Source organism: Ochotona princeps, chromosome 20, assembly GCF_030435755.1.
Source record: "Ochotona princeps isolate mOchPri1 chromosome 20, mOchPri1.hap1, whole genome shotgun sequence".
In the NCBI taxonomy this organism is placed as follows: domain Eukaryota; kingdom Metazoa; phylum Chordata; class Mammalia; order Lagomorpha; family Ochotonidae; genus Ochotona; species Ochotona princeps.
In genome coordinates, this window is record NC_080851.1 from 16,309,314 (window position 1) to 16,324,067 (window position 14,754).

The following is a 14,754-nucleotide window of genomic DNA, read 5'->3' on the forward strand; positions in this document are numbered from 1 at the left end:
CTGCCATTTAATGCATGCAACGGTAGGAGTGAAGCAATCTCTAAAGCCCATTTTGACATGAAAGTCATCATGTCACCTTTCTCATCCTCATGCAATGAGTTCATTTGTTTTATTTATTTATAAGATTTATTTTATTTTTATTACAAAGTCAGATATACTGAGAGGAGGAGAGACAGAGAGGAAGTGGAGCTTCCGGGATTAGAACCAGCGGCCATATGGGATCAAGGTGAGGACCTTTGCCACTAGGCCACGCTGCCGAGCCCGAGTTCATTTGTTTTAAAGGATTTAAAACTTTTATTTGAAACACAGAATTACAGAGAGAGTGAAAAGAGAGGCAGAGACAGAGATTTATCTGCTGGTTCACTCCCCAAATGGCTCCAATGGCTGGGGCTGACCTAGGCCAAAGGTGGGAGCTTAGAACTCCTTCTGGGTTTTCCAGGTGGGTGGTAGGGACCTCAGCACTTGGGCCATTTTCCATTGCTGTCCATGGGACGTTTGCAGGGAACTGGATCAGAAGTAGAGCAGCCAGGACTCAAATAAGATGAGGATGTCACAGGTGAAGCTTTGATCCACGGAGCTAAATGCCAGCCCCTTATGGGCCTTCAAAACGTTCTCCCTTCTCTGTGTGGCATTCAAAGCTTTCCAAGCATAGCAAGTCAGAACTTGCTGTGCAGCCATAGAGAAGTAGTCACTATGTCTCTACAGACTTTTCTTCATCTCACTCCTTTCTGCAGGGCTGCCCTTCCTCCTTTGTACCCAGCTACATTCTACCAGTTTTCAAGGTCTAGGTCACTTACTTTACATGAAAGGATACCTTTCCTTGTCCTGCTTTGAACTTCTGTGGCACTTGTCCTAACATTGCTCTTGATTTTTAATCATATTCTGATGTCTCGTGTTACTTAACTGTGTATTTATGACCTAGTTTCAAAAATAGAACCCAGACTTCTCCAGGGCAAGGACTGTCTCCTCCTTTGTACTCCACAGTGCTCATAGCAAGTCACAGACTTGTCTGTATTTGTAGAGCAAAATCACATCCCATGGAAGAAAGCCAACAGCTCTCATCCCCCTTTTCCTCTATTTTTGAACCAGACTCACTCTCATGTCCCCATTCCCTGCACAGTGGGTCCTCACAATAGGAGGGACCAGATATTTATTTTCTTAGAGGATGGCTCTTTTGATTTCTCTAGCATGCTGCCTCTGGATCAGATGTCCTCTTTCTCCAAGCTTCACTCTATGTGGCTTTTGCCCTTGTGTCAATCTAAGACAGAAGAGAGGGAGTGGGCAGACACACGGAAGCCAGAGAAACGCAATTAGCCAATGCATTTGGGAGCAGATACTCTGGTAAGTAGACAGATGCCTGATGCACATTAATACATCAAATGCTAGGATCTTTCTGCTAATTCTTGGTTGATGTCTATGGAACAGTGTCAGCAACACTGATATCAAATTAACTTTATTTGGGCTCTTCAATCACAAAACAGCAAATACTTTCTGAAACAGGTAATGTAAATGGGACCCATGTTCCTAATCCTGTTCTTTTAATTAGAAAGGTTTTTAATGTTAATGTTTTCAGGTTAATTTATTGTAAGTGCAAGAGAACCATATCTTTAGGGAGTTATTCTCACATTGGGTAATCAACATCTTTGTTTCATTGATGGTGAATCTGTACTATTCAGTTTCTTATCACATGCTAACTGCACAGGATAATTTCCTGTGTCGAAACTGAAAGTGTTGAGTAATATGAAAGAATTCAGAAAGTCCAAATAGGTCAAAAAGATATTTCTAACTTGGTATAAAATTTTGAACTTACTAACTATATCATTAAGACATTATAATCACTGAAGTGTTACACAAGTGTCATCCATGAGAGGGGCAGGCGTGATGAATTGGGAAGGTGGGGCACTGTTTTCTGTAGTTTGTGAACACGTCCACATAAGAGCTACGTCATGCTGAGGGTGGGATGTTACTCTCCCACATGCGGTCACATGCACACCTTACGCGTACAAAGAAAGAAGAATGTCAGGCCATTATTATGGTGCAAATGTCACAACACCAATGTCTCCTAGCAGAGTTTAGGCTTGCACCCAAAATCCTCTGCTCCCAATTCAGCTTCCTATTCATGCACCTTGCAAGGTACTGGTTAGTAGCCACCCACAAGCGAGAACTAAATGGAGTTCCTGACTCCTGGCTTTGGCCTGGCACAGTCTTGGCTGTGGTAGCCATTTGGGGAGTGACACGCAGATAAAGATCCCTTTCTCTCTCTTACTTTCAAATAAACAAATGGGCCTTTTAAAAGAAGGATGTCAGTAGCATCCTAGACCAATGATAATTAAGACGATCCCAGCAAAGCAAACTTGACTTTATAACATTGTCACAAGCCCTGAGTGCCCTCAGTTGGAAACAGTTGTGCCTCTCAAGTGTGCTGAAGACTACTTCTGAAGAGATGCCACATAACTAGTGCCAAACCAGCAGGAACAATCCCCTCGCTGAAGATTTGTTTACTTTCTGAAGGAGATGATTGTCGAGTGGAATCAGCATTTTCTCAGTTTTTCCCAAGATTTGCTCTGTGGCTTTCCCTGGAATCACTCTCTGTGGAATAGGTGTGGACTTCAAAAGTTCATGGAAAACTAGAACTTATACATAAGATTATTGTGATGTAAACAATTTTGAAAGCCAGGGGTAGTTTTTCATAGCATACATTTCCCATGAATTTCCTGAAATCTCTGTGGATGTATCTTTCTTTCCCACACTCGTTTCTCCCCATTCTTCCCCTCACAGTAATCCAACTTGCACAGGCTACTTTATGGGCAGTGGTTAACACGTCCATCCCTCCTGAGATCATGGTGGTGTCCACGAGGAGAAAGCACAGTGACCTGGGAAATGCCCATCAGTGCACAGAAAAGGGGCATGGCCTCATAATAGTTTCTTGGAACCAGTTTGAAACAGAAAAGAGCTACATTTTGAGATTGGGCTTGGAAAGGGAGAAAACAGGAAAAGGGACTGGACACAATGTTCAGCAAGAAGGGGAGGCTGCAAGAGGAGGACAGCATGACATGATTCAGTAGAAAGCAATCGTGGGTAGGTAGTGAAAGAAGATATAACACAGGAATAAAGTATTCAAGCAGCCTAGTTGATTTCCCTAGCTTTTAGTCCATGTCTGTGTGACTCAAGACTTTCCCGGGACTTGACAGTTCCAACTGCATCTTAGTCTCCTTTACAGTTGTTAGTAGTGACGGTTACACTGGACAAGAGAGTGCAGAAAGAAGGCAAGCAGAGAGCAGTGTAGGGTGGCTGGGGGTGACTCAGTGTCATCATGTATCGATTTACAGGGTAATATGTGTACAGTATAGACACTTAACAAATGGGTCTCTGTCTCTGCCTCCAGGAGGTGGAGTGACCCTGTGAGCTGTAGGGTAGGAGGCTGGGATGTGGGGTGTGGGGAGCATACCTCTCCAGCACTGTAGCTCCGGAGTCTTTGGAGGTGCTGTCGGTGAGTCAGATGATTGGGAAGGCGACCGTTCTGGAGAGGGATTCGGGGGTCGATGAACGTGGTAGCTCGACTATTGTGGTCCACAAAAAAAGACTGCAGACAGACCATGGGGGCGGGGAGAAATAACACAACACTGCATGAGAGTGGGGCCAAAATGGTGCCAGTGATAAAATCCTTATTGCTGCCCAATCCCCCCAGCACCTGTTAAAACATATTCAGAACTCTTCAAGCTAGACAGGGACTGAAGAACTGTGACCTGCTTGCTGCATAAAGCAGTATCAGTCACTGGTAAACACCTGACCCCGTGTGTTTATAGTGATTATAAGACACCACTCAACATGCAAAGATGGCAGAGCCTTCGATGATGAACATAATAATTCATGCAATATTTCATTTACTGTTATGATAAATACTCTTTTGACTGCAGAATGAACACTTTTTTTTTCTGGGGAAAAATAACTCTGAAAGGATAAAAATATAGAAAGATACCTAAGCCTAAGGGTAATCATTGAAATATGCTGATGTTTTCAAGTCTTTTGTTTCCCTAGGCACATATACAAAAATGTATCTCTCCACACGAGGTTCTAAAGTTTTATTACAATTTTCCATATTATCTATTATTATATAAAGATTCATTCAACACATTTTTAAAAGGTAGAGGGTATTAAAGTTTGATAGATGAATGATAATTTCAGCACCCTTCAGTGTTGAACACTTGGCTTTTTATCTGTTCTTGAGGATTTATTTTTGTTTAGAGTAAACAGAGAGAGAAAGTTTTCCATCTGCTGACTCACTTTCCAAATGGCCATAATCACCAGAGCTCAGCAGATCCAGAGCCAGGAGCTTCTTCCTGGTCTCCAAAGTGGGTGCAGGGTAAAGAACTTGGGCCATCCACATCATTAACAGGGAGCTGCATCAGAAGTGGAACAGCTGGGACATGGCCCAGCACGCATATGACACGCTGGCACTATGGTTGGGGGATTAGCATGCTATGCCATTGTGCTGGTCCCTAGCATGTGGCTTTTTTAACTGTCTTAAAATTACATTTCACTAAATGCTACTCCATACATCTCTGTGATTTGCCAGTACTGTATATACCCCAATATGTAGCAAAAGTTGGTCATTAAACTTGAAACTACCTCTTCATAAAAGACAAAATTATTACTTTTCTCTTGTAAAACTTCTGCATCATGGAATTGTCCTTCAGACTCTCTTTGGTACCAAAGGTAACATATGATGAAGACATACTATCCTGACATGACCTCAATTGATGCTAGATGTTTTCAGATGTCACCAAACAGAAGTAGCCAAAGAAACAAGAAGCATATTTAGACATTTTTCCTGGGAAGTTTGAGTTTATAGTTTGCAGTATCAGATGTTATTGTAAACAGTTTTTAAGAGAGCTTCAGAAACAGCCATGCAGGAAATGGCTCCGTTATGGGAATCAAAAATATGCCTCCCAGGGACAACAGCAAACCATCCTCTACTATGACGGGAAGTAACGCTTGGCTTGCAGGGAGATTTCTTGAGATAGACCCCACTCAGACTCACAATAGGGTGAGTGTCAGACTGGAGCTAAAAATGACATGTCCCCCAAACTGCTGGATACTCAGAAAAGTAGTCCTGGTGGTGTAAAGAATGTGAGTAAAGAATATGAATAATGCTGAGAAAATCCAAAATGATCAATTTCCCAACTTTTATTGACGTGAAACTGTAAAAACACAAACATGAATTAAATTAATAAATATTAAAGGAGACTTTGTCATTGCTTGTATGAATGTCCTAGAGTTTTTCACCATTTTTGTCTGCATTAGAAAAGTTACAATCAGTTCACGAAATGTTTTGTGGCATTCCCAGTTTTTCCTGGCGTAGATCACTGGGATATCTTGGACTGGGTAAGTACTTCATGGATGTGTTAATGACTACAAACCTACCCAAGTTTTAAATGTCTCAAGTCAATTCTGTTGGGTTTTACTGCTCTGTTTTTAATTCTGAAACATATTTTATATTTTTCTTGCTTGAAAGTAAAAGTTACATCACTACACCTTTGAGTACAGCATCCCTGTGTCCCATGTACTATTAGGCATTGCTCATCTGGACTTTCAATAACTCAATACTTACACCTACCTACATCCATACTGTACTACAAACCTCAAAGTCTTCAAGGTCACTGTTTTGAATATGTGTTGGCAAATATTTTATTGTTACAATTGTATCACTTCATGTTCTTAAAATAAACACTACCAGTAACAACTCTTTTGTATATATAGTTTGACTAGTCTGTGTACCTCGCACAAGTGAAATCACATGATCATGGTTCTTTTCTGTCTGCCTTATTTGCCTTACTACAATGTCCACACTCCATCACTTACTAGAATTTCACTCTTTGGAGCTGATCATTGTATGTCTCTAACATTTTTTCATTCTTACATGCTCTATGTTTAACCAAGGAATATCATTAACACAAATTAAAATCCTGATTTATTTTGCATATGTAATCAATTAAGCTGACTGGATATAAAAAAGTTTTCAACTATGGCTATATTTCCTACTTATGTTTTTCTTGCATTTAATGTTATTTTTCTCATCAGTATAAAATTATATTTATTTGAAGTATATATTTATATTATCATGATTTTATACATTATTCCTTTGGTCTCACTTAACAATTACAAATTTTCCTTTGTATGATGTTAATACATTGCCACTGATTTTTCTGTTATTATTGCTTCCACATTCTATGAATATGTATGCTTTGATTTTTAAAATTTCTGAGTCACTTATTCGGAATGTCTTTTTATAAACTGGATCTGTTTGTTACCAGATTTGAAGTGTTTTCCATTTCATAGGAAAGTTGATCCTATTTCAGCTGTTGGCATAACTGTTATGCTTGGCTTTATTTCTGTTATCTTGTTTTTATTATTTCCATTTTCTTTGTGGATAGTTTTGTGTTTTGTTAAACTCTATTTTGTTTGATTTTATCTTTTGTAGGGATTTGGGACAGAGCAGTCTTGTCTTAAATGGTATAAACAGTTGTTTCTGAAGTGTGCAGAATAACTATATTTAGCCTTTGTTTTTCCAATGACCTGATTGGGCTCCACGTGCCGCTGACCAGGAGCTCGGCACAGCTCTCCTGGCTTGCCTCCCTCTTCTCATTCACTCTTTGTTACAGTACAACCTGAGGATAGATATTGACCCATACTGTCATCATGTAACCATTCTGGTTTTATTGTCCTTCTTTTATTGTGCCATATCTGGGATTTTAGAGCTTTTAACAGAAGTTACTTATATTTATGTATCTATATTTGATTGATTCAAATATTTGCCACTTTTGTTTATACTCTACTACCCCCACTTTGGGCACGTTGATTCATTCCTCAGTGATCTTTCTAGATGGGCTTTGGATCAGGATGGATCAGTCAGAATGAATAAGCAGTGGGGAAAGCTGTGTTCTTACACATGAGGTTGTTTTTCTAATGTCTTTACTCATGAATGACAAGTTATCTACTAACAGGAATTTGGGCAATTTCCTCATCATATCCCATAGTTGCTGCTCTACGAATTTTTATACCTTGGGTTATGAGTGGAAAATCTGAAGCTTGCCTAATTTTTATTCAATTGTATGTGACTTTTATCATGACTGCATATTGATAAGATTTTTAAAATATTTAGATATTTCAAAAATATTTTATTGTAACAATAAGTCCAATTAATCTGCCGACCTTCTTGTGCCAGTCTTGCTCTTAGTTGTGTTTTGAACATCTATCTGAGCATTAGAGGATGAACAGCAGGTACTACGCATCTGTGTTGGCATCATCACAATTCCCACCTTGATTTATTCCTTATGTGGGCTTATGAAATCACAAGGACGAAGCCAGTATTATTATTGCTATCCTAGGATAATCAAACTGAGGTTTTTAGAGGGGAAGTGATATGAATTGCTCTGAGTTACTGGTTTTGTATGGGATGGACCAGTCCTTATCAATGAACCCCTCTAATCCTATTTTGCCTACCATCCTCTATTGTTCTTCTACGGCCAATTAATATATTGTGGTCATTTCAATTTATTTTCTATGTTTGTAAGATGTATTTATTATTTTTACTGGAAAGGTAGATTTACAGAGAGAAAGAGACATGAGAAAGATCCTCCATCCGCTGGTTGACTCTCCAAGTGGCCTCAAAGGCCGGAGCTGAGCCAATCTGAAGCCAGGAGTTTCCTCTGGGTTTCCCACGTGGGTGCAGGGCCCAAGGCATTGGGACACCATCTACTGTTTTCCCAGGCTACAAATAGGGAGCTGAGGGAAGTAGAGCAGCCGGGACTAGAACTGGCACCCATATGGGATCCCAGTGCATGCAAGACAAGGACTCCAAGCCTTTAGACTACCACACTGGGCCCAATCAATGTGATGTAAGGCTGTGTTTCCCAGCAACCCAGGACATGGTGTGCCTCTCGTCTGCCAACTATGAGTTTGTGAATGTATGTTCAATTCATAAAGAATTGTTGAGACCACATGCATGTGTGTGTACATTCACACACCTTATATGTTTATTAATTGGAAGTAAAACTTAAGTTTCCTCATTCCAAAATCACTGTGTTTTCAAGCAGAATTAGGGGAGACAGTCTCTTGCCAGAAATCCTTGAATAAGCATTCCAAATGCAAGACAATTCTTGCGTCTGTCAGCCCTTGTGTTTCCACGTCAGTGTGATGATCAGCAGGTGTGATGTGCCTCTTGTGTGTAGGATGTGTGCCATGGACATCCAGGGCTTCTCACATGTGGAGCCTGGTCATACCCCTGGGTTCCCTATTGTGTATTGTGGTGCCAGAATCAAAGTCACAGAAAGCCAAGGCTAAGCAAGTTGCTTCTATGAGTGTGTGTTATTTGTATAATAAACACTGCCTTTCCTGACATTAACGCCCAGGGAAGTGTTCTAGCATTTCAGATGCTATTGAAGACTATGAGAGCAGGTAGGTACCTCCCAGCTCCTTTACTTTTTGTTCTGGTTCTGGTTTATTTCTCACACAAAATTGTATCTGCAGACCCTCCAGACACACATCTCTGCCCTTCTCCCGGTAGAGAGAACACAAGTGGGTCCCAGGGAGCAATTTCTGCCCAGGGTGGCTTTTCTATTACACAAGGCTCTCCTGGCAGTTCAACCCCCATTGCAGGGGGCTGGCTCCGCGTTAGTGAGCTCAGTCTTGCCCCTGCACAGTGCCCACAGCACGTACTCTCAGGCACACTGAGGCATTTGTGGAAGATGGATCCATAGCCTGCTGGGGACCACAATGCCTCCCTGGCTCCTTGGCTTTGCAGGGCTCCTGCAGTCAGACAGCCTTGCTGGACCTTATTACCTTCACATGGGAGGGATTCTCTCAAGGGAAGTTCACAACAAACCACACAAGGACAATTCCTTAGGGAATGATCTAGCCTTTCCTACAAACACACAGCCATAAACCAATGCTTAAGAAAAACCATTCTTACATTAGTGGACTCAGTTGAGTTTCCCAAGCTTGGCCTTGAAGCCCTGGTTTGGTCACAACACAGGGTAGGGGGCTCCAGAACACCCCACCCCTGTCAAGCTATTTAAAGCAGAACTGAAGGAGTACTAGGAAATCTCAAGAAGCAGACTAATAGCACCACCTCCTTAACCAATCATTTATTGCTTAAGGACTAGCATTTACAGAGGAAATCTGGCTTCAAGTTCCAAACCTAAATTTTCAAAGATGAAGATATCAGTTTCAACTGGGTGTGATTCTTGCCTCCAAAAGGACATGCTGTGTTGTCACAACCAGGTGAATGAAGGCTACCACTGCCATCTAGGAGAAGAGAGTAGGAATACTGCTCAACAACTCTAGTGCATAGGACATGCCTCCTGGCCCAAACCCCAGCATAATGCCAAGGCTGCAAGACTCTAATGTGGATGGCCACCAAAAGCTCATCTCCAAGGCCCACAAACCTTCCTTCTGCAATATTCCTCCTCTCCACTCTCAACACATGCACACACACACACAGACACACACACACACACTGGCCACACGCACCTTTCCTTGCTGGTCTGTCTTGATCTCCCAGCCTCGGGGCAGTTCCAGTCGAGTGTCTGCGAACATGTTGATGAAATTCACCAAGTCCCGATTGTGCTGGTAGCGTTCGAAGTTGCGGGCATCCCGGCGGACTTTGAGAATCATGTGCTTTAAGCAGGTGCTACTGGTGAAGGCTCGGTAGGCACTCTGAGACAGGTGTGGGGGGATTGGGGTGGAGAGCGGCACATTAGAAGAAACTCAGGCCTCATGCAATTTGAGCAGCTCAACAAGACTTAGTGGGTTTAATAAGAACTTGAGATGAAGGCCCCAAAGCAAGGGGTTTTTTTGTTTGTTTTTTGCCTGAGAAATAAACACACAAGCATATATCTGTCATCCTCATCCTGCCTGCCTTCTTAGCAGCCTTGGACACAGCTGCCACTCCCTGAATCTCCAAGCTCTCCTCCCTGTGTGCACCTGCTCTGGGTTCACTCGTGCCTCCCTCATGTTTCCCTTGACCTCTCTGAGCACAGCTCCTTTGGCTCCTGCCTGGCTGGCTCATCTTGTGCAGGGACGGACCTTCAACGCTCTCACCTGTCTCACACAGAGGATCCTTAAGGATTCCAGGAAAGAATTTAAAGCTCTATTAATCCTACAACTCCTATGTAAAAGCTCCCATGTGTGGACAAGATGAGAGGAGGGTAAGAAGAAATTAAGCTTAAAAGCTTCTGAAAGTGCTGAATGACACTTTTATGGACATTGGGCTGGGTGTCTGTGGTGTTCAAAGGAGAGAACGGTGTGTGACCAGAAATAGCATGCCTGGTGGCTTCCATCAGCCCAGGACCCACTTGCACCCAGGGCTAAGTATAGTGCTAAGGATGCTTTGCCTGTTCCAGCTTTGGGTTCTCTCCTGCAGACTATTCAACAATAACAGGTTTCTTACTCCTCCCTCAATTACAACCCCCTCACTCATTCAAACTTGTACACCTGCTTGTGCGTGTCCAAAACTCAGGTGTCCAAGGCAGAAACTGCCCAGTCTTTCTGGAGGTGCTTCTTCCACTCTCCCTGAGTATAGAGGAGCCAACACACTACGCACTGAGCCTGCACTACACAGCTTGGCCTGAGCCCATCCTCGCGGTGCTCCTGTTCCTGACCAGAGTCTGACCTGGATTGTCATTTATATGAGTGTAGGATCAGCCTCTGGCCTTGGTCCTTTCAACTGCTCCCCCTTAGCCAGAGGAAACGCTGCAAGAACCTGCACAGGAGCACCTGGTGCTGCAGCCCCCGGCCCCCACCCCATCCCAGGGCAACCTGCTGCCTCAGGAAGAAGCCCTGTGCTCCCTTCCAGGACTCTGCTGGGTGCTGGGCTTCCAACTCCCTAATTCCTCTGCCTCTCTGCCAGCTCTCACACTGGACTCCCTAATTCCTCTGCCTCTCTGCCAGCTCTCACACTGGACTCCCTAATTCCTCTGCCTCTGTTAGCTCTCACACTGGACTCCCTAATTCCTCTGCCTCTCTGCCAGCTCTCACACTCGGCTGTGTCACATCCTCACCCTTCTCCCTCCCCCACCACCCACCTGGTGTCCGGCAGTTCCTGGCACTCCTAGAACACTTTTTTGCTTGTTCTTTTCACACTCTGTCCCACTCCCTGAGACCAGGAGTGCTTACTATGTAGTTGCCTCCTGATGTGTCTTTGTGATTCTAGAAACTAGATCTGAGCCTAACCTGCAGACGATGTTTATGAACTGAAAGAATTAACACAGTGCTACCGTACCAGAAAATGTACTTCTCCCCCCAAAATGATGTAAAATGTTCTATGTAAAAATCACATCAATTTTAACTTACTATATTGGAAAGACCATCAGAAAGAAATGCATTGGTTTATCTAGAAGAAATCAACCTTAACATTTTTTTAGGAAAAACAATTTTATGAAATGTTTGCAGCTGAAGGGAATTTGGCAACTTCTCCATCTTGCTCTTTTTGAAAACTGGAACAATAAAAACGTGTGTTTGTTTTCCAAATCTCTTCAACTATTACAGGTTGGAACCTAATGAAAGCCCAGAGAGGCTTTTCCAGATCCAGCTTTTGTGCTTTTGGGGAAACTCACAGAAGCACGGGTTGTCTTCTTGTATGTCTCGCCTAGGGTAACATTCAGCCCTCCTACGCTCTATCAAATGACTTCACACAGTTGTTTTGGGTCTTGGCCTCTGCCCTTTGGAGCACTCACATAATTGGCATGCAGCACGGTGAAGAACTCAGGGTTGGTGATGAACTTGACCGCTGGGGACTGGAGCAGCAAGGTGATTTTTTGTGAGTTCACCGGAGAAAGCGAGCCTTCTCTCCTGAGATCTGCAAGGGTGAAGCAGAAGCCAGAAGCCATGGGAGAGAGCAAACCCAGCACTTCTCCATGCATAGCACAGTGCCCAGGCCTCCACCCACGCAACAGTGATGCCAGCAGGTGGCAGGTCACTTTATGGAGAATCGTCATTTCCTAATAGTGCTCCTGTATGACATCAGCTACCCCTGCAACCTCTCACATCATCTTATTTCTGTCCTAATGACTTTTTCCTCGTTTCCTTGACAGGCTGCTAACTGTGGTTGTGGCAGACGGTTTGCATGAGGCCACTGGTTGGGAAAGAAGTTCTTCCCTATTTGCATTGGGACTGTGGAGCTCTTCCCCTCATGGAATTGGGGCTGACCTGGTGCCTTGATGGAACCAGTAGGATGTAGTGGGAAAGATACTGTGTCAGTTCTGAGTCAGGGCTTCATGAAGCCTGTGTGTCTCTACTCTCTCTCCTATATCCCTGCCATTGCCACCACCTGCTAGGACAAGTGTGGGGAGCCTTGTTGTGACAAGAAGCCGTGGGGAGCAGGGACAAGCCAGCTGGGCTGCGGCCATCTCAAACCTGGGAGCCCAGAGCTAACCCAACAGCTAAGTGAAGACAGTGTAGTAGCCCACATCCTGAGGAGCTGCTCTGAAGCTCAGTTCAGATACCCAAGCTACAGACTTGGAAGGATAGATGAAAGTTGGTTAAGTCACTGAACTTTGGGATGGTTTGTTAGGCAGTCAATGCCAACTGAAACCATTCCAAACTCAAATACTTTTTCTTTCTCCTTTCTTTCATGTTGCCAAAGGAAGTAATGATAGAAAAATCTCAACTGGCTAATTAGCTTAGTTAGTATATCTGGCAAAATGAAAGAAAGAGAGGCAATCAAAATTGCTGTTGGAACTTCTGTGTGGATTTGAAAAGAAATCCCTTGAAATTGTCTACTTTTTGCATTGTCACAAAGAGCTGAGACCTGGTGGGAATACAGTGACAAAGTCTGCTGGCTTACAATTCCCTGAGCCTTCTTTCAGCAAATAATCTGCTTCGGTTTAACTGACTTTAAGAATAAAACTGATAATTGGAGTGTTACTATAATATTACACCATCATAGGTATAAGAGGGACACCACTCAGGACTTTTGACTCAACCTTATCTAAGCTCTACTCAGGCAGAATCAAAGAAAGAAACCTAGGCCCAGGTGGACATCTACTGCAGGTCGATGAGATGCCATTGGATGGCGTGCACAACCCCAGGCTCCTCCCTGGGCAGAACTGGCTTTCTTACTAAATGCAAACCTACTGTTGTCACATGGTTCATTTGAAATGGACTTTGGGATTGCACTGTGTGACTCATTTATGAGTGGAAAGTCTTTAGGACATCAGCAAATCAATGATTTTGCAACAAATGATTAAGCCACGAAAGACTGTGACTTAATGAACAAATACCATAGCAAGCCCCGCCTCATCCCCAGAAGTCATCTGCTTCTGTGTTTACAGGTCCCCAGGCAGGGGCGGCAGCTGTCTCCTCACTGAGACCCCGCTGTTTCCTCTAAGCCACCTGGTGGGAATCTCAACGCTTGCTCTGCTGTGGGCAATCCCACAGCACGTGTCTGTCTCCGCTACCCTGGTCCTTTGTTCCTTTACTGCCTTTATGCCAGGGCGCCTGGCTATCCCACAAAGTAGGGGAGGGACTCATACACTTTCACCCAGCCACTGGATGCAACCCTAGAAGCCTGGGGACCCCTTCTCCAATACCTAGGCTGGACTGGCATGATTCGGCCTCTGAATCACTCCCTCCACCTCCTGCTAGGACTTGTTCACAGCTTTGGCTGCCAGAATCTTCTTCAGGCCTCTCTGTTGCAATGGTTCGCTGAATATTTTGATACCTTTGCATTAGAAAACAGAAAGGAATGAGTTAATTTTTGCTTGTGTACTGGGGGCTCATGCTTTGAATCAGATAATCAGAGAAATCTGTAAAATGTTGTCTTGAAGGTAAAAAGAAAGTCTCAAATTTCTATAAGTTGACAAAACAATTAGAAGACCCTAGATGATTTGATTTCATCTTGTTGGGTGAAATATGATAAATTTCAAGTATGGTGACTTTTAAAAAAATCAACACAAAGAATAACTAATCATGCAAACTAGCTGAGCCCTGTTACATAAAATCAAGCTATGTCTAAGACAATGTTGGAAGTCAATTAATATATTACGGCTTAGGTATTTAATTACCTCTATACTATTGTACTATGTTTACAAAATGAAATAATAATGCTATCCATTTATTTTTATTTGATAGATAATTGGTATGGGTGGCAAAGGTAATAGAAATATTACACCTGAAAGCATGCCTGTAGACAATGTTTCCTGCTTATTGAAGGTCCTTTTGTTTTTCTTTCCAAGTTGGAGATTTTCTGGCCTTTGATACATTTGGGCTCTGCACTGGACTTTCAGATAAGTGTGAGGACACAGACAAGTAAGACCTCCAAAATATCTGAGTTATGAAGTTAGTGTATAAGCTTGCTGGAGAGCTGGCCTGGAAAGGGCATTTTCAGAACAAAAAATGTGCAAAAACAGGGTACCCTTGGGGAGCTCTGAGAAGTTTGGTGGGGTGATAGGATGCATGGGCACTCAGCGTGGGGAGGAGACTCCTGCAGACAGGGGCAGGAGGTAGCCCCACAGGATTCGGATGCTGTTATCTGGGGGCCTGCAATTGGACCTGCATTCAGTTTACCTACAGAACCTGTTAAATAACACATACTGGGCCCCAGCCAGCTCTCTCATGCAATAAATCTGGGGCAGAGCCTGAATATTGGCATCTGAGTAGTTAAAGGATATGATGCCACTGCTAGAGGAATCAACTTTGAAAATCATTGCTTTGCTGCTAAAAAAGAAAAGCCAGGGACAGGTGCATGTGGACTTA

General features: G+C 43.2%; 1 protein-coding gene across 1 annotated transcript in view; it reads right to left on the bottom strand.

Moving 5' to 3' along the window:
* HECW1 (HECT, C2 and WW domain containing E3 ubiquitin protein ligase 1) overlaps nt 1-14,754 on the bottom strand; it is a 154,332-nt gene that overhangs the window by 55,575 nt on the left and 84,003 nt on the right. Inside the window, exons 11-14 of the mRNA XM_058677941.1 lie at nt 13,590-13,720; nt 11,736-11,857; nt 9,532-9,717; nt 3,449-3,583 (exon numbers count right to left, since the gene is read on the bottom strand). Of these exons, the coding sequence (XP_058533924.1) occupies nt 3,449-3,583; nt 9,532-9,717; nt 11,736-11,857; nt 13,590-13,720 (574 nt within the window). The remainder of the gene's footprint in view (nt 1-3,448; nt 3,584-9,531; nt 9,718-11,735; nt 11,858-13,589; nt 13,721-14,754) is intronic.